The sequence below is a fragment of the Lontra canadensis genome, unplaced genomic scaffold (assembly GCF_010015895.1).
Source record: "Lontra canadensis isolate GAN:19392208 unplaced genomic scaffold, GSC_riverotter_1.0 scaffold91, whole genome shotgun sequence".
Taxonomy (NCBI): domain Eukaryota; kingdom Metazoa; phylum Chordata; class Mammalia; order Carnivora; family Mustelidae; genus Lontra; species Lontra canadensis.
In genome coordinates, this window is record NW_022631085.1 from 5,501,331 (window position 1) to 5,527,151 (window position 25,821).

Below are 25,821 nucleotides of genomic sequence, written 5' to 3' on the forward strand. Positions count from 1 at the left end.
GACGTATGGCCTCCATCCCTGAGCTGGTGACCGGTGCACTGGCCCAGGGAGGCCCACAGGAGGAGCAGACCGTGGGGGCGAAAGGAATGAGTGAGTCTGGAGGAGAGGGCTTGAAGCAGTCCGGGAACTCAGGCTGGGAAATCGCTTGGAATTGTCACAGGTGGCATGGCCAAGGTCAGGTGGAGGCAGTGGTCATCCCTCGGGAAGACAGGGGTGTGGACAGAGCCCAGGGCAGGCCACCGACTAGGGTGCTCGTGGAAAAGCACTCTATTGGGCACGTGCCATCCTGCAGTCTGCCTGATTGTCGCCTTTCTTTCTCTGGTTCCTGAGGTGGGAGCTGACTTTTCTGAGGTCATCACATTTCAGTGGCAACAGCTACCCTCCAAGACCTCCCTGGCTTGAGTCCAGGCCCGAGCCCTCTTTCCCCAGTACATTTCATCTCCGACACCCTGCAGAACATCTCCCTTCCGCAGCTCACTGCCACCTCTGTCTACCTCCCTCAAGTATTTTTGGACGGATTTCCAGTTTGATACATGAACATGCCGTCAGTCAAAACAATCTTTTTAATGAGCCACTTGTCCTGACAGCTGTGTTTAAGATAGGGCATGGAAGCTGGGTACTGGAAATCTAGAAAATTGTCCATTCTGGATTGAAACCTTAATGTGTGCCCCACGCTGCATCTCACACACAAGCCTGCCATCTTCTCTTAAAAAATAAAGAGGAAATTATGAATAGCGAAAAAGATGTTATTTGTGCAAATGAAAAAAAAAAAAGATCTTCTGATCAGATGCTTAGAGAAGGCTGAGAGGAAGGACTAATTATTGAACATGGATATATTCCTGCCACACAACCTTGGCCGTGGCTCTGAGTGACACCCTCGACCTTCACAGTGACCAGAGGGTGATTGTTACTAATCCTACCTTCCACATGGGGAAACTGAGGCTCAGGGATGTTGATGGATATGCTGCACTTACACAGCTGTAATAGCCGACTGTGGTTCAAGCCCGTACTCCCCTGACCCTTACCCCCAGCTGCCACCACTTTTTTGGCAACCATATATTACTATGAATAAAACACAGCCCTCTTCTCACATATGCCACAGAGGCTTTGGAATTTCTGCGTCATCAGGAAGGGGAAAAATTGAAACATTGAGCATACAGAGCCTCCCCTGTAGATAAATAAGAAGTGAGCCTGAATTTTGTAGGAGCACCATTAATTCTGGAGCCCAAGGCGGGAAGTGGGGCTCCACTGCAGCCGTCCCCCTCCCCGGGCTTTGGCTGTGCGGGTAGCTGGGCACCTGCAGGCCTCCGAGAGGAGCAGTTTCCCAGGAGAGCTGCTCCCTGCTCTGGATTGTGCAAGCTCAGGTGCTCTCAAAGGCAGGGGAGGCTTGTGTCCTATAGAAGGCTTAAGTGAGTCCGGTGGGCGGAAGTGGAAACATCATGTTATAAATGGGACCCAGGTCCCCCTCGACTCCGCTGGGTGTTGGCACGATGACTCTGACCGGCGGCTCTCCCTGTCTGCTCTTCTTTGGGGCTTTTGTGGCCAAACCACTTCCAACCTGATGAAGCTGAAAATGCCCAGCCTTGGTCCTCTCTGGGCCACATCTGTGCCATCGAGAATTATAGTTTCAGTTAAGAGGAACCTTGAACAGGGAACAATATAATTTTTGTTGATTATTATGGAGTGGAAGCAAGAAAAATGTAATTTCTTTTTCTTTCTTTAAGATTTTATTTATTTATTTGACAGACAGAGAGCACAAGTAGGCAGAGGCAGGCAGAGAGAGAGGAGGAAGCAGGCTCCCCACTGAGCAGAGAGCCCGATGCAGGGCTCGATCCCAGGACCCTGAGATCATGACCTGAGCCGAAGGCAGAGGCTTTAACCCACTGAGCCACCCAGGCGCCCCAAGAAAAGTGTAATTTCTTGAGGGGAGGAAATTTTTTAAAGAGAAAGAAAAATCTCTCGTGGTTATAGGGTATGAATGAATTCGCCTTGGGTGAAGGTCAGTTCACCAGCCGGGCCATTAATTCCTACCCAATCCAAAAGAAAAGAGAGAAGAAAGGAAAGAATCCCAAGAGGAGGCTGTGGATTCTCAGACAAGCCAGATGTTTCACGTCACGTGAACCAGATGTCTGGGCAGATGCCCGAGGTAACCAGATGTTTGCGAGCTCCGTAGGGCCCCCAGGAGAGGCCGAGGCACGAACCCAGGCTTCCAGCAGGGTCCCCGGCCAGGAACGCCTGTGCCCCGGTAATGAAGTCCTCACCAGCCGTCCAGGGCCGCTCACCGCCAGCAGCTGGCTGGGTCCCCGCTCCTGCCGGAGACGAGGGTGCCCTGCGCCCAGGTCAGCGGCTCCCTACACCTGGGAGTCTCTTGCTGAGCAAACAGATAGAGGTGGGCTCCTCCTGGAGTGGCTGGGCCATGAGACTCCTTCCTCCCAGGAGTGGTTTCCTCCCAGGTCCCCGGGGCTCTTTGAGAAGCTCTGCTAACTCTGAGTTTCTCCACGTACCCGAGCAGTTTGCAGAGCTGAAAGGCACGGAACCCGCCTGACCTCCCAGTGTCGAATGATCATCTGACAGCCTGGATTTTGACATACTGGAAATACAGTTTTTCCGGAGTTTATGGGGTGGTTCTGAGAGCTGTATGTTCTGAGCGGAACAATGAAAAGATAGTGTTGAGTGACTAAAAGCAGGTAGCACATCCGCAGATAGCAGACCCCATTTTCTGTGAAATTGTTTATATTTGTACATAACGTCTGTTGCTATAGACTGTATCTTAAACCCGTGTTATTAGCACAGACAATTTAAGATATCTGGACAATAACACAGAGCTAAAACGGGAAGAGAAAGTTCATCTTTTTTTTTTTTTAAACAACATCTGATCTTATTTTAGCAAGCATCCCTGCTTTTCTTTCTTCTGAAATTCAGAAATACCTTATTCAGAAATATTTCAAAGCTTATAGAAAAGTTGCAAGTAAAAAGAACACCTATATTCATTTTACCCAGATTTATCTGGTGTTTTATCCCAGATAAATATCATTTATATCATTTGTGAGCGATATTGCAAATATATATATATTTTCTGATCTATTTGAGGGTACACCGCACGCATCATGTGTGTTTGTTTTATTATCCCTTCTTACACACAAGGAGGACTACTGTGTAGGCTTTTTGCACTCCATTCACATAATTTTTCCTGGCTGTCATTCCATATCCGTTCGTGGAGCTCTGCCTGACTTTCCCTTCCCAGCTGCGCTGTGTGTACCATAGCTCATTTAGCTGCTTTCCTGAGGCCCGTTACTTTGGAAGGTAGAAGCACAATAAAGATAAAGAGTGGAGAGGAGACTTTAAAACCACGGGAAGAACAAGAAGCAGCTCTTAATAGAAAGCCTTTGTTATTTGTAAAGTGGGTGGGGCCGTGAGAGAGGGCAGCCCCCAGGAGCCCTTGGGCGGCCTTGGGACTCACAGAGTAATAGAGGTGTCCGGGTCCATATGACCTGATTAGGTCAGTGTCTGAGGGAGTCTCCCTGGAGCAGGGAAGTGAGGACACAGGACAGGGCCAGGAACAAAGCTAATAAGCAAGGGTATGTGCTCAGGATTTCAGCCCGATCCCACCGGAGCTCCACGGCACGAATCACACCACACACACCCCCAACCTTGAGGCAGAGGGGCCACATCCTCCAACCCATACATACAGTAATCTGTTAGGGGTGTGGAAAAATTAAAAGTAATGCACACAGTGAGCCTGGTTTACAGTGCCTGCCTGGCCCATCGCAGATCTTCAGAACATGGGAGCTATTACTATTAGGGTCCTCATTCCCTTTCTTTCCCTCCCCAACTGCACCATAACAGCTTTACTGACAAACCATTACCATCGACATACCATACAGTTCACTTATTCAAAGTGTACAGTTCAGCAGTTTTCAGTCTGTTCACAGAGCTGTGCATGCACTGCCACGGCCAATTTTAGAACATGTGCGTGACGCTATAAAGAAACCCTGTGCCATTCTGCAGCCACTCCCCATTCCTCCCTCCCTGCCCTAGAAATCTACTTTCTCTCGTCATAGACATGCCTATCTGTTTGGGATATTTCGTAGAATAGGAGTCCTCTGCTACACGGTCTCGGGGCTGACCTCCTGCACTCGCGTGTCATTCATTCATTGGCTGTGTGTTGGTTCAGTCATTCGGGTCGCGGGAGCAGCGAGTCTGCGAGCAGTTAGCAGCCAACCCTCCCAGCAGCAGCACCAGCTGCTGGTGCACCAGCATGGAAAGTGGCCTAGCAGGGACACCAACAGCAGCCACCAGCATAAATCGTGTGCGAGGGCTTAGTTAAGAGTAAGAGGACAGGGATTATCCAGCATGATTAAAAAACAACAACAACAACGAGAAAGGAGAGCAGTTACTCGGAATTTCTGGATAAATGTGGTGTTCTGGACAGACTGTCTCCCTTTTAACCTTTGAAAGGTTCTGCCTTATAAGATCACCAAGGAATGAGATCTCAGTGACCAAACTCTCACACCCTTGGTGGGAATTTTAGTTGCTCTCTTTCCTTAAGGATAATTTGACAGTCAGATCCAAAGTCTAAACTATGGGAATATGGAAGACTAAATTTTTCCCCTGAGATCAGGAAAAAGGAGACCTTGTCTGTTTTCACCATTCCTTTGTAACAGCATATTGGAGGTTCCAGTCATTACAAAGTGCCAAGAAAAAGCATAACCAATCAGAAAAGAAGAAATAAAACTGTCCCTATTTGCAGGTGAGGTGATTATTAACTTAGAGAATCCCAGGAATCTACAAAACAATTACTAGCATAAATGAATTTAGCAAGATCTCAGAGTATCAGGTTAATAGACACAAGTCAAGTATATTTTTATATACCACCAGTAAATACTTGTCAAATGAAATTGTAAAACTAAATGAATTTGCAGTAGCAACAAAAAACATAAAATACCAAGGAATCCCAAAGGACATGTAAGGCTTCTGCCCTAAAAACTATAAAACAATGCTGACATTAATTAAAGAAGATCTAAGTAAATGGGAAGATAGACCATGTTCATGGATTGGAAGACTGTTGTTAATGTGGCATTTTCCCCAAATTGATCTGTAGATTCAACATAATCCCCATCAAAATTCCTGTAGTTTTATTTTGGGTAGAAACTACAAGCTGATTCTAAAATTTCTGTGGAAATGTAAGTTACCTAATTGCAAAATGATTTTGAAAAAAGAAGAACAAAGTTGAAAGACCTACCCTACCTGATTTCATAACCAACTGTAAACCTCCAGTGATCAAAGCTAACATTTGGTATTAAAAGGTAAACAAATTAATGGAATAGGAAACTGAGTTTGGAAATAAACCCAAATATATATGGTTAATTACTTTTCATCGCACGTGCTGAGGCAGTTCTGGAAATAACCCCAGGGCCCATCAGCAGTCGAATGGGTAAACAAATTACAGGGTATCCATACAATGAAATATTACTTAGCAATAAAAAGGGTGAACTCTTTTTTTTTTTTAAAGATTTATTTATTTATTTATCTGACAGACCGATCACAAGTAGGCAGAGAGGCAGGCAGAGAAAGAGGAGGAAGCAGGCTCCCTGCTGAGCAGAGAGCCCGATGCGGGGCTCGATCCCAGGACCCTGGGATCATGACCTGAGCTGAAGGCAGAGGCTTTAACCCACTGAGCCACCCAGGCACCCCAAAAGGGTGAACTCTTGACACATCCAGTAATATGGAGGAATTTTTGAAAATCATGCCTTCATGATTCTTTCATGAAAAATTTCAAAATCTTTCAAAATCATGCTACATGAAAGAAGGCAGGCCAAAAAAGAGCACGTACTATATGATTCTAGTATATGAAATCCATATTAATCTATAGCAACAGAAAACAGGTCAGAGGTTGCCTGGGCCAGGATGGAGGAGGGAAGTGACTCCCAAGGAGCACAAGGAAACTTTGGGGAAAGGTAGGATGTGTTCATGATCTTGATCTTGGTGATGGTTTCCGGGTACGTACATGTGTTAAAATTGATCAAATATATGAAGTTTATGCTTCTTTAATTATACTTGATGCTGTACCAAAAAAGAGGTATTCTTTGACCCAGAAGCAGATCAGCTTCCTTGTAAAATGTGGAAAGTGTTGAACCTAGAGCTACCTTCTTTGTTTGTACATGTGGTGAGGTTATTTTTGCTCTGCAAAAGGGCCTTGTGTTTGTCATATGATATTAATAATTCAGTGCTTCTGTTAAAGAGATAACCAGTGATTTAATAATTGATATTATAATGGCTTTCATTCATTAGGAGCCTACTGTGTGCCAGGCACAGTATAGCTGTTTCCAAGAGCAGCAGCCTTGCAAGGTAGCTGTGTCTGTCTCCCATTTTACAGATAGTGAAACTAAGGCCATGCAGTTACAAAGAGCCGACGCTGGGATTGGATTTCCACATCTGCCCCACTCCAGAATGGCTCTGATCCGTGTAGTAGCCACATGTGGCTGGTACAGACTGACGTGGGCTCAAAGTATAAAATACACACTGGATTGTCCAGACTTGGTGTGAAAATAATGTAAAATTGGTAATATTTTATATATGATTATATGTTGAAATAATATTTTAAATAGTGGGTTAAAACACATAACTAAAGCTAATTTCACCTCTCACTGTTTCCTTTTTTAAAGGCAGCTACTAGGAGGTTTAAAATTACCCAAGAGGCTCACATTATGTTTCTCTTGAGCAAGACCACCTCATAGCCCTTTCCATTCACGTCGTCTCTGTAAAGGACAACTAGAGGGCGCCTGGGTGGCTCAGTGGGTTAAAGCCTCTGCCTTCGGCTCAGGTCATGATCTCAGGGTCCTGGGATCGAGCCCCACATCAGGCTCTCTGCTCAGCCGGGAGTCTGTTTCTCCCTCTCTGCCTGCCTCTCTGCCTACTCGTGATCTCTGTCTCTGTCAAATAAATTAAAAAAAAAAAAAGTAACTAGAACGTTAATTGAGCAATGTAGATTTATATTTATTGAGTGCAAACTGTATGGTGGTTGAATTTTATACTCTTATTGGTACATGTGTTAACTCTATAAGCCCATTAGACATTTAATTTTAAGCAAAAACTGTCAGCACACCGTTTTTTTTTTTTAATGTTTTAGATCAGAGTTACTTTTTTAGATGGAAGGATATGCACACTTTTAATTTCAAGTAAATACAGAACTCTCTTTCTGACCATTGGTACAAATGCTTTGAATTATTTTATAGTTGAGTAATTGTTTATGGAATAATTTTGTGTTCATCAGAGCATTGTTCTCTGTTGGGCAGATACACTTGTCTCCCCTGGTCAAAATGGCATTCATAGTTTTACAGACTACACATTACTGTTTTCTTTATTTGTGAGAAGTACAGAAAGAAACGTCTAGTTTTTGAAGAATTGAGAAACTGTGGCTGAATTTTGAGCACCCAGATGTTTTTTTTAATGACTTTTTTTTTTTTCTGCAATTACTGGGGGTGGCCCACCTCTCTTTTTTGTTAATAAAGTTTTATTGGATTGCAGCCATGCCACAGGTTTACGTAACTGTGAATGATGGCTGCCCTCATGCTACGAAGGAAGGCACAGTTGAGTAGCTCACAGAGATAGCGTGGCTTTAAAAGATTTACTTTCTGACCCCTTACAAAGAGTGTTTGTAGACCCTAGGTCAGTTAGGTTACAAGCCGTCCTTGAGAGAAGTTCCCGTGAAAATGCCTTTAAGACCCCACTTAAGTTAATGGGAATTTGGGGATGGGAAGGTTTGAATTGGTGAAAGGCTAAAACTGGCAGTGATGGGATGCTTGGAGGCCCCCACCACGAGGAGGAGGAGGATGCAGGCTTGAGCCTGACCCTTCGCTTGTCTCCATTCTGGCCAGTCGGTCTGGCCCCCCTGCCCTCCAGCTGAGTCAACTCTGATCTGGAATCCTAGTACCACCACATGCTCCCCTGGAGAACTCGCAGAAGAATTTCTCCCATGTCACATGTATGGCAAGGATCAGAAGCATGGAGAAGGACCAGGGGGTACCCGTGGGTGGTAATGGGTCAGCAGGAGCCGTCTGGTGGTGACTTTCTTCACTCATGTGGCCCGTCTCTCCTGGGCTTTCACTTTCCCTCCACTTGGCAGGGGTTTGGTTAAGAGCGCCGACTCGGGGCCAGACCCCTGGGCTCTGATCGCAGCCCTGCCAGGGAGGGGCCGAGCGGGGCAAACGCGGCATGTGTCTACGTCTGTTTTCCTCATCTGCCAAACTGGGTTAGTAACTGTGCCTTCTTCACAGGGAAATGGAAGGGCTCACACGATTTAAAAACCTGTGATGTGCTCTTCTTCAGAACAGTGTCCGATAGGAAACACTCCATAAATATCACTTGTTACCATTATTACTACCACAAGAAGACTACCCTGCTTCAGGACCCAGGGCAGATGTGAACACAGAACGGGCAGAAGTGCAGGGTGTCCCTTAGGTCAAAGCCACCCCCTCCAGGAGGCCTTCTTACTGGCCCTGCAGAGTAGTGATCCTTGACACTTTGTACCTCTAAGGTAATGGATAGAGTCCGCCTGATCCAGGTACAGATCCTTGCTGTGTGACCCCAGGCAAGTCCCTTAACCCCTCTGTGGCAACCAACTTAAAGCCCTAACCCAATAGTGAAGAACCTCTTACTTAATGGGTCACGTGGGCTGTACCCTGATTTTGGAGCTGCTGGCAGGGACCGCCATCTCAGGGCCCTGCCTCTCCGCGACCTGTCTGCGAATTTCTTTACCTGCAACACGGATTATTTGTACCTGTTTTCTCTCCGTTCACACCAGTTTTTTTTTTTTTTTTTTTAATGAGTCATGTTTTTTTTTTTCCCCTTACCACTGAAGCAGAATAAATTGAGTGACTCATGATTTACAACCAGGTTTCACTGTCACAGCTGACGATGTGAAGATGCATACCATTTTCATAAATGTATACTCAGGGTAAAAACAAAAGCGGCCCAATTCAAATTTGTGTGCACTTTCCGGGCTTAAGTAACACTAACGCATTAAGGAAGCCAGTTTTTAATATTAAAATTGCACCGGGGTCCCCTCCCGATTTCCTGATTGATTCGAAGCAAGCTTCCAGTATTAGAATATTAAATTATATGGAGATTGCATGGCCATCCTCTGATTGATTTGAAATGAATTTGAATCAAGACAGCTCAAAAATAGCTTTTATCGCATCTTTATGACTTGATGCCATGAAGGAATAAATCCGACGCTCACGCCACAGAAGCAGCCCTCTGTTGATGCGCATGGGCTGTCTTTGGCTTGGGAATTCTTCTGGGAGTAATTTAAGAAGATGCTTGTCATCTCCTTACAGCGGTTCATAATTCAGAAACAATCTATACGTAATACTCAATTAAGGAACCGTAGAGGCATGTCGGGCACAGCCAGAATGGAAATTCGGCACAACTCTTGAAAACAGTGCTAAAATCAATCCCCCGTCAGGGAAACCGTAGTTTATTAATGCATTCCGTACCTGCATTGAGTTGCGAATCAATGCGTCCCCATCAAAATGTCATAGAAAGCAGAGATGGGTCCTCGTGGCCTGTCGGCGTGAAAAGGGCAGGATTGTAACCTGGGCAGAGACTGCATCGCCGCGTCTGCCCCTGGTGTCTGTGTCCCCCTCCAGCAGTTGGCTGCGGGCAGTACCGGGAGGGAGACCCGAGGGTTGATGAGCACCTGCTGGGTGCTGGGTGCTGGGTGCTTGCTGCCCAGTTCTGTGATCTCCTCCAGACCTCTCTGCCATCCGTGAGACAGGTGTTAATGATTATTCATCTCAAAAGGGAGGAGGTGCCCACAGAGGGCAGCGGCCCGCCTGAGGCCCCCAAACGACAAGAGTCAGAGTCTGCAAGGCCGGTTCAGCCCTTGGGTGAGTTTTCCAGATGCGTAACTTTGTTCCTTCTCCCGGCCTTGGTTTTCTCATCTGTAAAACGGGGGATTCGAGTCTCCATTGGGAGGATTCAGCGGGATGATGCTTGGAAAGTCCCAAGCATCCTACCTCTGTCCTCCTTCCAAGCCATCCCCATTCCCCTCTGCCTCAATTCTGCCCTTACTTGCGGGAGGACTTGGAGGACATATGCGTGGTTCAGAACTGCTGGACTTCCCAGGAGGTGGGAGTAGAAGCTCCCACTGTCAGCCACCAGGCTGCTTCTGGCTCTGGCTCCAGCCCGGGAAGAGCTCCCACATGTCCCTCCTCAAGTCTCATCCCTTGGGTTTCGATTTTCACTGGGCCAGCCAGGAATAGCCCAGAGCCCTGAACTCTGCCTTAGAACTCCGCAGAATGGAGAGTTATTTGTACCTTCCTCCATTTGACCGTCCCTTAGTACACTTACTCCATGGCCATTCCACAGTGTCTTGCTCAGGACCCCAAGATGTAAAGTTCCTGATTGTAATGGTGGGGACGAGCGGGGCTCTCTTGCCAGAGGGGAGCCCATTCTGAACACAGTGGCCCCGCTCTCTTTCATCTTTATTGCCGGTCCTCTTAGGTATCCTTGTTAATTCCACAGTCCTCGTTTGGTCACACTTGCTGTGACTTGGGACATTAACAATAAACAGTGAGCCCTGAAGGGCTTGTGGCGGGAAGACGGATAGCAGGCACACGGCGGACCAGCGCAGCTGTCCTGGGTCCCCCGAGATCTGCTTTGAAAGTTCTGCAGGTCACTTGAACAGCCCCATTAATGCCCCTGTCTCTATGGACGCCGATAAATGTGGCGTGAAATTTGGACATAGATGAGTTTTTACAGCTAATTTCGGCTAATGCGAGCCATTTTCAAAATTGCCAAACATTCCTTCCAGAATATTAGTTTGCAACTGTGAATTAGGCATAAAGAGCCAAATTCCATGCACATAATCTAGTACACAACAAAATAATAACAATACTAAGTGGCTTCCGTCTGGCCACAAGGACGTCCCTGAGGCCCATCTAACGCACAGGCTCCCGCTGAGCCTCTGGTGGCACCAGCCGTAAAGCTCTGAAACCCCAGGAAGGCCACGGAGGAACCAGTCACTTCCACGGTCCTCTGGTCTGTGTGCTCAGGGCTGTTAAGCTCACCGGCTGTGATGAGGACCGTCTGGGCGCCCACCCCGGGGCTTCAGCTGCAAGCCGCTGACCTGCCCAGCTCGGGCCCTGGCATGGTGGCCCCGTCATTCTCTCCCTTCTCCCCGCCAACCCCCGTCCATCTGGCACATCCCCTCCACGCTGTTCACAGCACCTTGATGCTCGTGTCCGTGACCGCTGACAGCATTACACCACAGTACAAAAGAGGAGAAAGTGATGCCCCTCGCTGATCCCAGCCCCCCACGCTCCCCATGAAATCACCAGTGGGAGCAGCGGGCATGTATCCGAGTTCAGCTGGGGGGGGCTTCAAACACATGTGCACACACCTTCTTAAGCATATGCTCTTTGTTTTACAAAACCAGGATCACACAATACTTTCGTAACCTCTTGTTGGTATTTAATAATATACTTGGTGCCTTTCAAAACCAGTACACATAAATCTCCCTCTTTTTAAAAACACACCTGCTGTAATTTATCCACTCCTCCCATAAATGACCTTCACCACCAGTGGCTTGGTGAACACCATACCGTGCATTTATGCCCTCAAACGCAGCACACCTACATTTGACTCCGTCAAATGCAAACCATTCCATCGCCACGAGGATCCGTCCTGCTGGCCTCCTATAGCCCTTTCCACCCCCGACCCCCTCCACCACCATGCCTGACTCCTAGCAGCCGCATCTAGAATTTTCTCATTTCAGGAATGCTACGTAAATGGAATCCTAGGATGGAACCTTTGGGGTTTGGCTTTTTCGAATGGGTGTCATGTCCTTGAAATCTCTTCCAGTTGTCTGCATCATTCGGTCGTCGCTGCGTGGTTTTCCATGGTGTGGCAGACCACAGTGTCACTGTAGACCCCACTAAAGAACTTTACGTTGCCTCCTATTCCTGGCTGTTACATCCATGTACAGATATTTGAACCTAAGTTTTCATTTCTCTGGGATAAATGTCCAGGAGTTCTGTTCCCAGGCCATACAGTAAATGCAAGTTTAGTTTTTTGAGGAATTCCCACTGGCACTGCGGGAGCCATGCGGTTTTTCAGCCCCAGATCCAGCATTTGGTGCCAGGGCCATTTTAAAATTTCGTGTTTGATTTTTTTTGTTTGTTGTAGTCATTCTGATTCCCACCCCCTCCCCCGCTGCTTTGCTGATTGAAAGCTACATATTCCATTTCCGTTCTTTTGAAAATTATCTGTACTTTTTTAAAATTTAGAACAATTTCAAATCCACATAAAAATTACAAAGACAATACAGAGACTTCCCATATACCCTGCCCCTAGATTCCCCTGTTAATAGTGTCTTACACTAGTATGGTACATTTGCTGCAAGTAATGAACTGATACTGATACACTTTCATTAACAAAAGTGCATAATCCAGTTCCCTTGCTTCTTACCTAATGTTCTCTTTCTGCTCTGGGGTCCCCTCTAGCATAGCACACCTGACTGAGGCATCCCACCTCCTTGGTCTCTGCGCTGTGACAGTTTCTCAGAAATTTGGACTCGTGGATTTATTTTTTATACTTTGGGTTATCATTCAACACTAGTTTATTTTGGTGCTTCAGTTACTAAGGTTTGGCTGTGGGTTGATTTCTGTGTCCCTCTGACACACCCCCATCAGTGCGAGTGTTGGAGCACGTCCTCCCTTTCTGGCCCATCAGGATGCTCCAGGCTCATCTTGTATATTTCCCACCCCGGCCCCACAGTCAGCCAGGTCTCCAAGGAGCCTTTTACTGGAGAATGGTATTAGAAACCAAGATCTGGACGTTGGGGGTGCTCATGGCCTGCGTGTGCCCCTGCTTCTTGGTACTGACAGCGGACTGAGCGAGGATACGGGTCTGCATACTAACCTGTGTCTGTACACATCTGTAAATGTTTCCCTGGGTCATTCTCTGTCTTTAACTTGGTATTAAGGGAAACATGAGTTTGTGCTGATGTCTCCATCTCTGATCTCTACCACATAGGTTATTCTGACCTCCTCCCCTTCCCGTTTTTTGTTTTTTGTTTTTTTTAATTGAGCTATACCATAAAATTTGCATTCTTTTCAAATATTGATTATTTATTGAATGACTTTTCTGTAGCTTTTGGGTATTCACTATATTTTTCCACTACTTCTGTTTTCTTCTTTTTTTTATTAATTTCTTTTCAGCATAACAGAATTCATTGTTTATGCACCACACCCAGTCTCCATGCCATATGTGCCCTCCATAATACCCACCACCTGGCTCCCCCAACCTCCCACCCCCCGCCCCTTCAAAACCCTCAGATTGTTTTTCAGAGTCCATAGTCTCTCATGGTTCATCTCCCCTTCCATTTTCCCTCAACTCCCTTCTCCTCTCCATCTCCCTATGTCCTCCATGTTATTTCTTATGCTCCACAAATAAGTGAAACCATATGATTGACTCTCTCTGCTTGACTTATTTCACTCAGCATAATCTCTTCCAGTCCTGTCCATGTTGATACAAAAGTTGGGTATTCATGCTTTCTGATGGAGGCATCATACTCCATAGTGTATATGGACCATATCTTCCTTATCCATTCGTCCGTTGAAGGGCATCTTGGTTCTTTCCACAGTTTGGCGACCGTGGCCATTGCTGCCATAAACATTGGGGTACAGATGGCCCTTCTTTTCACTACATCTGTATCTTTGGGGTAAATACCCAGTAGTGCAATTGCAGGGTCATAGGGAAGTTCTGTTTTTAATTTCTTAAGGAATCTCCACACTGTTCTCCAGAGTGGCTGCGCCAACTTGCATTCCCACCAACATTGTAAGAGGGTTCCCTTTCTCCACATACTCTCCAACACGCGTTGTTTCCTGTCTTGCTAATTTTGGCCATTCTAACTGGTGTAAGGTGGTATCTCAGTGTGGTTTTAATTTGAATCTCCCTGATGGCTAGTGATGATGAATGTTGTTTCATGTGTCTGATAGCCATTTGTATGTCTTCATTGGAGAAGTGTCTGTTCACGTCTTCTGCCCATTTTTTGACATGATTATCTGTTTTGTGTGTGTTGAGTTTGAGAAGTTCTTTATAGATCCTGGATATCAGCCTTTTGTCTATACTCTCATTTGCAAATATCTTCTCCCATTCTGTGGGTTGTCTCTTTGTTTTGTTGACTATTTCCTTTGCTGTGCAGAAGCTTTTGATCTTGATGAAGTCCCAAAAGTTCATTTTCACTTTTGTTTCCTTTGCCTTTGGAGACATATCTTAAAAGAAGTTGCTGTGGCTGAGTATAAAATTCAGTGGTTTTAATATACCCATTAGCAGCCACTACTGCTTCCTTCCTAGCAAACCAGTGCTTGTCCCCTACCTCCCTCAGCCCGTGACAAGCAATAATCTTTCCGTCTCTGGATTTGCCTACTCCGGGCAGTTCCTATAAATGGAATCCTACAGTGTGAGGCCCTTTGCATCCAACTTCTCTCACTGAGCGTGAGGTTTTCGAGGTCAGTCCACGTTGGAGCACGTTGTCAGTGCTCTTCAGTCCTTTTGACAGCTGCATCGGCTTCCATCATAGGGATGTGCCCCATTTTGTTCATTCATCAGTTCAGATGGACATTTTAGGTTGTTTCTGCTCTTTTGGCTGCTATGAATAATGCTGTTGTGAACAGCCACACACAGGTTTGTATGTGGCCGTGTGTTTTCCTTCTCCTGAGTAGATGCCTAGTCGTGGAACTGCCGGGTCACCAGTTGCTGTATGTTTAGCACTTTAAGGAAACGCCAATGTGTTTTCCAGAATGACTGCCCCATTTTACATTTCCACTAGCCCTCCACACGGGTTCTAAGTCTCCAAATCCCTGTGAATGTTTGTTATTTTCCATCTTTTTGATGATAACCATCCTAGTGGAGACGAAGTGAAATCTCATTATGGTTTTGATTTTCATTGGACTGATGATTAGTGACATCGAACATTTTTTCATATTTTTCATATTCATCTCTTCATATTTTCTGGATGTTCGACCTTTATCAGATAGATGGTTTGCAGATATTCTCTCCCATTCCATGGGTTATCTTTTCATATTGTTGATGGTGTTCTTTAATGCACAAAAGTTTAAAATTTTGATGAAGTACAGTTTGCCTCTTTTTAATTTGGTTGCTTGTGCCTGAACATTTTTAAGAAGCATGTTAATTATGCATTTTTTTCTAGCAAAATATAATTATTTTCATTATTTTCATCTCCCTTTCAAACGTGACAGTAGCTTTTATGTGATTTAATTATCCATTGAACTTCCCATCTTGATGTTCTTGAGCTCTAGTTTTACATTTAAAAAGTAGAGGTTTTCAAAGATAATCAGTAGTTAATTAAATTTACCAAAATATTTTTATCAGTGTTAGCACATCACTGTTTTTTAATAGTTCACCCTCTCCTTGCTGAACCGTATCTTGTAATCATTCTTTCAGCGAAGGTTTGGAAGTAGTAAACTCTTCGTCTTCATATGCCCCAGAATATATTTCTTTTGCCCTTCAACTTGAATGATGGTTTAGCTGGGTATAAAATCGGAGGTTCACAGTCGCTTGCCCTCAGCACTGGAAGACATTACTCTTTCATTCTGTTATTGCTGGGGGGCCTGCTGTCTAATTGTCATTCCTTTATAGTATTTTTGCCGTATCTTTTTAGGGTTTTTGTTGTTGTTGTTATTGGATGCTCCACAATATCACCATGATATATATATATATAGATATATAGATATATATACAAATTGATTATTATTTATCCTACCTAGTACTTTGTATCTGAAGGCCCATATATCCCTTCATTTTGGAAAATTCCCAGGAGTTGTTTCTTCAAGTTACTCCTATTATTATTTCCTCCTTTCTCCTGTTGCACCTCCTCTGAAGCATCCATTGATACGTCTTTATCCATTCTTTGGGTTCTTTGAACCACATGTTCTTATTGCTTGTGTCTGAGTCTCCCATGTTGTCTTTTGGTTGGTTCAGTGCCTCCATTCTGTCTTTTAATTCACTGATTTCCTCTCTGATTAGTGTCCAGTTTAGAATTTATCCCATTTATTGAGAGTTGTCTTTGTGTTCTGTTTTAATGGCTGTCTTTAATGGCCACTGTTTCTCAGCTTTCATTACCAGTTATTCTCATTGAAATTGTGCCTGTTTTGTTTCATAACACCTGGTTCTTTTTTTATAGATATCAGTCTTTTATTAAGGACTTTCTGATGCCCTAAACATAGTCATTTTAAATACTTTACAGGCAATTTCATATCATTCATTTCACCTGGAGTGAATTCATATTCCTGATTGAGGAGTCTGTAGACTGTCTTAGTTAGTATGAGATTTCTTCACAAGGTGTTGGTATTTTATTATTATTATTATTATTATTATTATTTCAGATTCAGTTGAGTAAGAGGTGATTTCAGCTTTGGTTTTTCCTTCACTTTCTGTCTTGAATAATTTCTCTTTGTCTAGTGGTTTGGGTCTCCTTCACCCCAACCCCTCCCCGGGGCCAGGTCTTAGAGTAGAGCTTGAGGGCCCTTGCCCACAGTAACACGGAGAAAACATGTCTCATTTCCTAGACTTGAGCCTGTGTCTGTCCTTCATTCCTAGACCCACAGATCGCTACCAGCCCTCGCCCAGTGCTCTGCTGGAGACAGTTCCTGCCCAGTTCACGAAAACCAGTTACTAAATTTTAAGGAATGTTGTGAGCAACTTGTGAAACAGCCGTAGTAAGCATTAAATTCTACAAAATCACCATTAAATAAATTATATTAAAAAGCAACGGTAATAAATACTGAAAACTGATTATTTTCTAATTTTCTTGCTACGTGTTGCCATTACCCTGCTGGCTAGGCAGCTCGCAGCCTCTGTGTCTGTGTAGCAGAAGCACTATAGAACAGCATGCTACCATCCATCCCCTCCCTCGTCAGGGCAGTGACATCACGTCGGCAGTTTAAAATGAGCCACCCTCAGAGCGCTAATCACGGGAGATGAGCAAACATTATAAATTGGTTCTCCCTTATTTTCTGGAGGACTTGTAAGAAACCCCTGCCTACCGCGGCCCTAGCCCCAGGTACCCAGCGGCCAGGGTCTCCTGCATTCCCTTTCCACAAACACAGGTTCCCGTGCCTGCCCTCTTTCAAGCAGGGGCCGGCCTTTATTTCCTTCTGTCACAGAAACTGCTTGCAGCCTCTCTCACCCTCCAGGAGCTTCGCTCCCAGCAGCACCGTGACCCCGCTCATTACCCTGCCTTTCTGCCTTGTTTCTCATGCATGGAGCTGTTGGTTTTGATTCCGAGGCGACTTCTGTCCTTCGGTTTTCTCGTGTAGATTTTAGCCATCACTGTTCTCGAGTGTGGAGTGGAGGAGTTACGTTAAGTGCAGAGCTTGCTGTGCTGTCTTGATTAGAGCTCCACGAGCGTCGTTCTTGTAGACATTTAACTCCCATCAGAAGGCTGTTTATGCAGGCCTCAGAATATTTCCTTCCGCTTCCTGTATCTGTCCCGAAGTCAGTCCCTTTATCTTCTCTCTTCTCGTTCCCTAGCCCTTCCTTGTACCACTTACGACAAATGTGTTAGGATGTTGTATTGATGAATTATCCCTGAGAGGATTCTGGACATCACATATGGAGTCTTCTCGCTTATTATGCACTGAGTGATATTAATGCATTTGATTGCACAACATACCATATTGATCTCAGAAGGAAGGCCTTCACGGAGCCCGCAAATTCCCGAAATGGAAATCCTTGGCCCCCTAATGTCTTGTTCCCTCCCCCACAGGTGTCACAGCTGTGTTCTCAGGCCACTACCACCGGAATGCCGGAGGCACCTACCAGAACCTCGAAATGGTGGTGTCGTCGGCCATCGGATGCCAGCTGGGCCAAGACACCCACGGGCTCCGAGTCGTGGTGGTCACCGCTAAGAAGATCATTCACCGATACTACAGTTTGGATGAGCTGAGTGAGAAGGGGATAGAAGCCGATCTCATGGGCCTGATGGAGGAAAAGTGACTGCCACTGACAGTCTGTTCACAGTCCACTTCCACTCGTTTCTTACTTTGCCAGGAAGTGCGGCTGCGCACGGCCCCCTGTTGAAATATAAAAGTATTCTAGGCAGATCCGTGTCCTTTTGCATTATTCAGAGAGCTGATCCTATCATCCTACCCTAAGTTATATTCAAAATAGAGCTGCCCTCCCTTTGAAAAAGCAGGGAGTGGGGGAAGCCTGAAAACAAAGGAATAAATGGTGTCAGAATCTCGCTGTCTCGGTGTTTGAGTCAATCCTCATAATGATGTGTTTCTCAGCTCCGCTTGGGAAGTCGATTGCTTCCCAGTCGCTACTGGGAAGTGTGGTAAAAATCTACCTGTCGCCCTCCATCCCACCTTGATATCCAGGTGTGGTGTTTGATAATTCCGTGAACAAACCACGTCTGATTGTCTTAGTTTGTGTCCACGACTCCCAGAATGCCAAACAAAAACAAAGGTCATCGCCTTTCCTTCCTGATGAAACAGATCACTGTGTCCTGTTAGCAGAGCCGCGTGGGTTTCTTTGTACGAGGAGCTGAGAAGACAACACTTGCTATTAAATTTTGACCCTCCTGCTGTTGTCACGACCCCGTCGATGCTAGTCCGAGTTGAATCTGCCTTCCGGGAGACGACAAGAGCCTCCTTGGCCCACACATTGGCCGTCTCTAAAAGCCTCCTCCCAGAGACGAGAACTGAAGCCCCCCAAGAGCCGTCTCTCAGTCCATCTGAGTTGGTTCACGGTCACGTCCAGCAGCGCAGGAGGTCCACAGGTGGGCGTTCTTGTGCAGTGGAAATGGCCCTCCACTTACAGGCCTCTTCGCCATGTCCCCTCGGACAGAAAAGGGGGCATCGAGGCAGAGTTCTGAATAGAAACAGAGCAGAAACCCTGGTGGGGGCAGAAATGGTGCGTTCAGCCCCGTGACCTAAATTAGCACCGACTTTGATGATATGAACGAGGGGGTACAGTGCCCCTTGACAAAGGAGCGGGGGTGGTTTAAAGTCAGCACCGTTGTTACGGGAGCTCCCTTGCCGCCACTTCTCTGCGCCTGCAGACAGCCGTGTGAGCGCCCCTGTTACCCCACGCGGCGGGGACCCTCAAGCACTCCCTCCTGCTGGGAACATGTCAGCACCAGGCCGTGCCAGCGCCATCAGACCCAAATGACCAGCTACAAACGAACTTTCAAAGTCCATTAAATCAGAAGTCTTCCTTGTTAAAGAAGTTTTAGTCAATGTAGCAAAACTGTGAGACATGAAATAGAAGGATAATTGGATATGTAAGTTCATAAGGAACAAAATACAGGAAGTTAATTATGCGACAGGTCAGTGATGCGCCCGAGCTCATTGTGTTTGGCACAGGAAAATTTTTTTAAAATTTCAAAATTAGAACGCCCCTGTTTTAGTATTTTGCCGCAGTCTGGCTTCCCATTCATTTTTCTTGACAACAGGTGTGGATCGAAGAGGTCAGGAACAGGAGTTCAGTACAAGGTAATAAGCCACACATCTGGGGCCTGGTTTGTGCTGACTTTGAGAGTCAGACTCCAGAGTCGTCTGTGCAGGTGTGTGGGGCTGCTGGGGGCACAGGGAAGAGGAATCCCAAAGGACCAGTGGGGCCCTCTGCATTAAGTGATGTGTGCAAGGGGCTCAGCAGACTGGGGCACTTGAGTTGCGGGGAGCAGAGTGGAGAGAATTCAGAGTAATGGAAATGAAACTTCTAAGTCCCCTTCCCCACAAACCTGATACGTAAAAGAAGTGATTCAAAACACGGCAAAGATACGCGAAGAACAGGGACCATACGAAATTCTCACCATTTTTAAAGTAACCAGCGGTATTTCCTGATGTTGATTGGTTCAGAAAGAAATGATTTTGAAGGGGCACCTGGGTGGCTCAGTGGGTTAAAGCCTCTGCCTTTGGCTCAGGTCATGATCCCAGTGTCCTGGGATCGAGCCTCACATCGGGCTCTCTGCTCTGCAGGGAGCCTGCTTCCACCTCTTTCTCTATCTGTCTGCCTCTCTGCCTACTTGTGATCTCTGTCAAATAAATAAATAAAATCTTTAAAAAAAAATGATTTTGGAGATGAGCGTGTATTGTTCTGATAATAGCTATTTACCAAGGCATTCACTTATGATTGCTTTTTCTTTAAAAAAAAAAAGCACATTAAATAATAAGTGCCTTATGCTGTAGAAATCAATAAAATCCTCCATGATCCTAAGCACTGTGGTGTTGAATGTTTATTACAAGCTAAGTACTTTTTTAAGTACTTTGGCTCAGAGAGGCGGGGCTCCTTGGCTGAGATCACACCCCTTGTCAGTGGGGAAGCGAGGCAGTCCAGCCTCGAGATGCTGGCAGTCCAGACGTCCAGCCCGTGCTCCTTAATACGATCATCTCTTTCCTAGAAAACCTTTTTTCGTGGATGGGAGGTTTGGACCAGCTCAGCCTGTGGCAATATTACAGTATTCTGCACCATTGACCAACCTGACTGGCCAGCAACCCGGTGTGAGCTGGGAGCCCTGGGACTTGATCCCTGGGATTGCAAAGCCCAGACGCACCCAGTCCAGGGTGGCAAAGCCCGTCCAGATGGTTGGAGGCAGAAAATATTCCGCAGCAGAGACTGGAAGACTGAGGTGAACCGGTAATGGACCACAGGACCCGGCTCTGCCCACATCCATAAACACTTCGACCTGTGATGCCTGCTCCTTGCTTACAGTTCCCATCCCCGGGAGTAGGACCCCCGCATCTCTTTCAAGGCAAGTAGTGCCACCCAACGCTCCCCTTCCAGTTCATTATTTTATTTTATTTAAATATTTTATTTATTTATTTGACAGACAGAGATAACAAGTAGGCAGAGAGGCAGGCAGAGAGAGAGGGGGAAGCAGTCTCCCTGCTGAGCAGAGAGCCCGATGCGGGACTCGATCCCAGGATCCTGGGATCATGACCTGAGCTGAAGGCAGAGGCTTTAACCCACTGAGCCACCCAGGCCCCTCCAGTTCATCATTTTAATTAGGGGTGGAAATAGGGGGCTGCTAAAAGGAAGTTTATTTAAGGAGACCTAAAATTGAGTTGTCAAGACTCAAGTAGGTTTTCGGACAGAGGTGGGGAGATTCCTAAATGCGTTCACGTCTAACAATAAGTAAGTTTATCTCTAGAATTCAGTCATGTTTCCCCTGAGGTTGGAGAATAGGGGTAGTAAACGTTATGGAACTGATCAAACAATGTTTCATAATATCTTGTGGTTTCCAGCATTACAAGGTTATCAATCCCTGATAGAGACTTGCAAGGCAAACCCTAGTTTTAAGCCCAGATAATAATACTAGGACCATTTCCCTTACATGCTACAAAGGATACCGAGTTACATACAACTGTAGGACCTATATACACATAATACAGCTGAATATTATAGTCTGTATTCTCATTGAAATCTTTTGAGAAAAGGTACCGAAAACATCATTTGCATTTGCTTGAACTCTTAATACTTATTCCCCAAGTAGTGCCTAAAAAACAGCTCTGTGCCGTCGTGAAATTAAGCAGCAATACGGTATTGAGCTGGGGGGAAAAGGAAGATTTAGGAGTAAATTGTCAAGGCAAGTTCTATTAAAAGCTTTCTGTAATAGACACCAGGGATTTCTTGATTTCTTGTTCACGTAACCTTACAGTTTTGGTTACACATGCAAGAGATAGTACTTGACAGGCAATATTGATTTTTTTTATAACTTCATAAAATACTGTCTTATGTCATGAGAGAGTTCATAGGGATGTGTATGTGTGTGTGTGTGTGTGTGTGTGTGTGTGTGTATAAGGATTCTTGGAATAGTAATAATAATGACTTCCAACATCTTTCTAGAAAAGATTTTACTGACTAAATTCTTTCCTTCAATGGGGTTTTTTATTGCCGTTATTTCTTTACCATTAGATATTATACAGATATATACAGATTCGATTTTTTTCTTTGGATAAAACCTAAAAGACCTATGTAGGTTAAAAAAAAAAAACCTATGTAAATAAAGTTGAATGATCACAAGTCACCTTTCATTATCTGTTCTGATCCTTGTGTTTAAGAAGTCCGTTTCTTCACGAAAGAAGCTTGGCACTTCTGTGGAATAAAGTTCGGACTCCTTCCTACGACTGCCCAGGGCCCCTTCCCTCTGCCCCAGACCTCCTTTCAGCTTTGTACATCCCGCTTTGTCGAACATCCCACACCCTTCGTACCGGGTATTTCCTCTACTGGGAACTGGCTCCCATCACATTTTGATCTTAGCTCCACAATCACTCCCCACAGTGCTCTCTTCTCACCACCTTCTCTGTGGTTATCCCCTCATCCCTGGACGTGACCCTGTTTGTGCTCCTTGTAGCACACACGAAGAGATTTTCTGGCTTCACGATCCTCATGAGCATTTCCCTTCCAGCATGCAAGCTCCAGAGCCCTGTGGGCCCAGTCCGACTCGTTAGCCATCCTTCTCCCAATGCCTAAAGCCATGCCTGGGGCGTGGGGTGCCTCAGTGAATACTTGGCAGTGAATGTAGAATGAGTAAGGTGAGCAAGGATATCATCATCAATGCCAGCACTCAACAGGGGCGGAAGGAGGGAGAGGAAGCCACATTCCTAAACCTGTGGCAGTTCTGTTGGGACTGTCCTCAAAGTCAGGTTTTGTCAACAAGGCCACAAACAACTGGCAGCATCACTGTTCTCTTTGGTTCCCCACTCACAGTGAAGGAATTGGGGGTAATGATCAAGTGTCCGTGACTCTGAGTAATTCTAAGCCCGGCTCATTGAATGAATACTGTGCTAGTAACCAAAGCAAGTTAGCCCAGAGAAGGGTCTGATTCTAGATGAAAGGTTACATGGGAAAATGTGAACGAGATGGCTGGAAATACAAGTCTGGGACTCAGAAGAAGTGAAAAGTGCCTCTTGGAGATGCTGCCGGAAGAGGTTATGTTCTATGAATGACATTCCTGACCATATTTGGCCACCTTGGAGTAGACCTACTCCAAAAAAGTAGACTTTTAGGGAACATTTTGGTTTCAGCAAGAGGCAAAGATGGAACCCAGCAAGGAGTGAAGGGGAATCTTGCTGAACAGTTCAGACTGCTGCACATGGAACAAACAGGGAAAGGAATTGGCTTAACTCGCAGTTTAGTGCTTTCAGCTCCCCACAGACCAGCGCTCTTGTACACAACTACAATCTCTTAAAAAATCTACCTGGTGAGTTGGAGAGTGGAAAAAAACAGGGAACTCAAACCTTCCCCTCTTTCCTTCACCCCACACTTTTTGTCCTTTGTAGAGCAGCACATTATGGATGGATATCTTTGTTGTAAAAAAAAAAAATTCACCATCTACCGACCAGAGAAACCAGGGAGAGAATCCTGTGTTGCTGGAGAGGGAGGAATCCCAGAGGGGAAGATGGCTGATAAGGAATTCCCTAGTTCTGCGTGTGAACTTCACACATATCTCTGGCTTACCCCTAAGTGTGCATGAGCAGAACTAACAGGGCAGCAAAAGCCCAAAGAATTGAGTGTGATTTAGACAGCTGCCCTGAGCAGGCAACAGAGAACTCAGCACAGAAGTCTAATCAGGTTAACTGCCTGCTGATGTGAAAATAAAACGTCAACAATCTTCAGAGGAATATAACAGAATCCCAGTTCCCTGCAACAGAACGTGCATGATGCCCAGAAAGCAATCCAAAATCACTTGTGGAAAATAAACAAACAAAAACAAGAAGAACATGTGGGTTCCTCTCAAAGGAAAAGACAGCCAACCCCGAGATACCCCAGATGCTGGAATTGCCGCACTAGAACAGGAAGCAGCTATGCTCTTGCTCACTTGGCAGTGGAACGTATGCTTACATTTCCAAAGCAAATGGATTGAGTGTCAAGGAAGTCTATCTCTTCTGAAAAATAGATGTATAAAAATAATCAAATAGAAATTTCAGAACTGAAAAAATACAGGATCTGAAACTTTAAAATTCTCTGGATAGGCTTAGTATCAGAATGGGGATGAGCGGCCATGAAGACAGATGAATAGAAATTAACTAATGTAAAGGCAAAGAGAAATAGAGTTGGGGGAAAAAAACCTCAGGGGCCTGTGGAACAATGTCAGAAGGTCTAGTACACAGGTCATATGTGTCCCAGAGAGGTGAGAAATAATGGAGCAGGAAAATATTTGAAGAAATTAAAGCCAGCAACTTCCCTTACTTGGTAGAAGACAAAAAAGCCCGTGAACACAAAACAGGAACCGTAAGACAAAATATCACCCAACTGGATTTTATAAAGACTCCACTCTTCAAAAGACACCACTAAGAAAATGGAATGCAAGCCATGGGCTGAAAAAGACATTTGCAACACATTTATCAAATAAAAGGCTTGTATCCAGAATGTGTAAAGCGCTCACAGTTCAATTTAAAAAATAGTTAATAAAAAAAAGTGGGAAAAGTACTTGAACAGCTACTTAACGAAAGAAAATATATGAATGGCCAGTAAGCACATGACAAATGCTCAGCCTCACAGCCTCTCCCACATGGCTGTTCCTGAGTTATATCCTCTTCTAAGAAACTGGTAATCTAGTAAGTGAAATATTTCTGAGTTCTAGGAGCCATTTGAGCAAAATAACCCAAACCCACGAGCGGGTTGTTGGAACCTCTAGTTTGTAAGTGACCAGTCAGAAGCATGGGGGACAAGCTGGACTTGGAGCTGAAGTGGGAAAGGGGACAGTCTTGTGGGACTGAGAGCCCTAGGCTGTGGGATCTGAACCATCTCCAGGTACAGAGTGTCAGAATTGAGGTGATTTGTAGAACACCCAGCTGGTGTTGCAGAATTGCTTGGTCATGGGGAGCAGGAGAGGGGTGCAGAGGAACGAGGTGGGGAACCCACACGCTTCGTAAAAGAAGCTTCAGGAGTGATGAGTTCTGTGAGTGGTGAACCAAGGGAGAGCGTCTCCTACACCTGTACTCAAATACATTCTTGTTGGAAATATTAAGGGGTCCAACCGTGTTAGACCATAGTCTGGCAATTTCTTAAAAAAAAAAAAAATTCACTGGGGTGCCTGGGTGGCTCAGCCTTCGACTCAGGTCATTATTTCAGCATCCTGGGATTGAGACCCATACCGGGCTCCCTGCTCAGCAGGAAGCCTGCTTCTCCCTCTCCCACTCCCCCTGCTTGTATTCCCTCTCTCCCTGTGTCTCTCTCTGTCAAATAAATAAATAAAATCTTTAAAAAATAAAATTTCACTTCCGCCTGTGATGCAGCCATTCCACTGCTGGAGATTTGCCCAAGAAAAATGTAACATATTTCCATATAGAAACTTGAGCCTAACAGCTCACTCATAATAATAACCCCAAACTAGAAACATCCCAAATGCCCATCAGGAACTGAATGAACAAGCCAAAGGTGGCACATTCATACGATGGGATATGACAGAGCACAAAAAGGAAGGAATTACTGATGCCATCGCGTGGGCGAAACTCCCAAGTTACCACGCTGAGTAAAAGAAGTCACACTTTGTCCATACATTTAAGTCAGTTCCACTGACATCAAGTCTAGAAAATGCAGACTAACCTATGGTGACAGAAAGCAGATCAGTGGTTGCTTGGAAACGGGGTGGAGGAAGGGATGGCCGGTAAAGGTGGCCAAAGGAAAGTTTCAGGGGGATGGAAGTGTTCTGTGTCCTTTTGCGTAGTTGTTACACAGGTGGATAATCTGCCAAAACTCACTGAAGGTTTTAAATGTGTACAGCTCAGTTTATTTTACATAAACTGTTTTTCCACAAAGTTGAGGCATTTTGTCATGGGTGACGCT

General features: G+C 45.3%; 1 protein-coding gene across 3 annotated transcripts in view; it reads left to right on the forward strand.

Moving 5' to 3' along the window:
- The window catches only part of CPPED1 (calcineurin like phosphoesterase domain containing 1), a 100,434-nt gene extending 82,376 nt beyond the window's left edge, over positions 1-18,058 (forward strand). For all 3 annotated transcript variants that reach the window (XM_032836279.1, XM_032836281.1, XM_032836280.1), the window contains one exon: positions 17,795-18,058. In XM_032836279.1, coding sequence (XP_032692170.1) covers positions 17,795-18,024 — 230 coding nt within the window. In that variant the 3' untranslated portion in view covers positions 18,025-18,058. The remainder of the gene's footprint in view (positions 1-17,794) is intronic.
- The last annotated feature ends 7,763 nt before the right edge of the window (positions 18,059-25,821 follow it).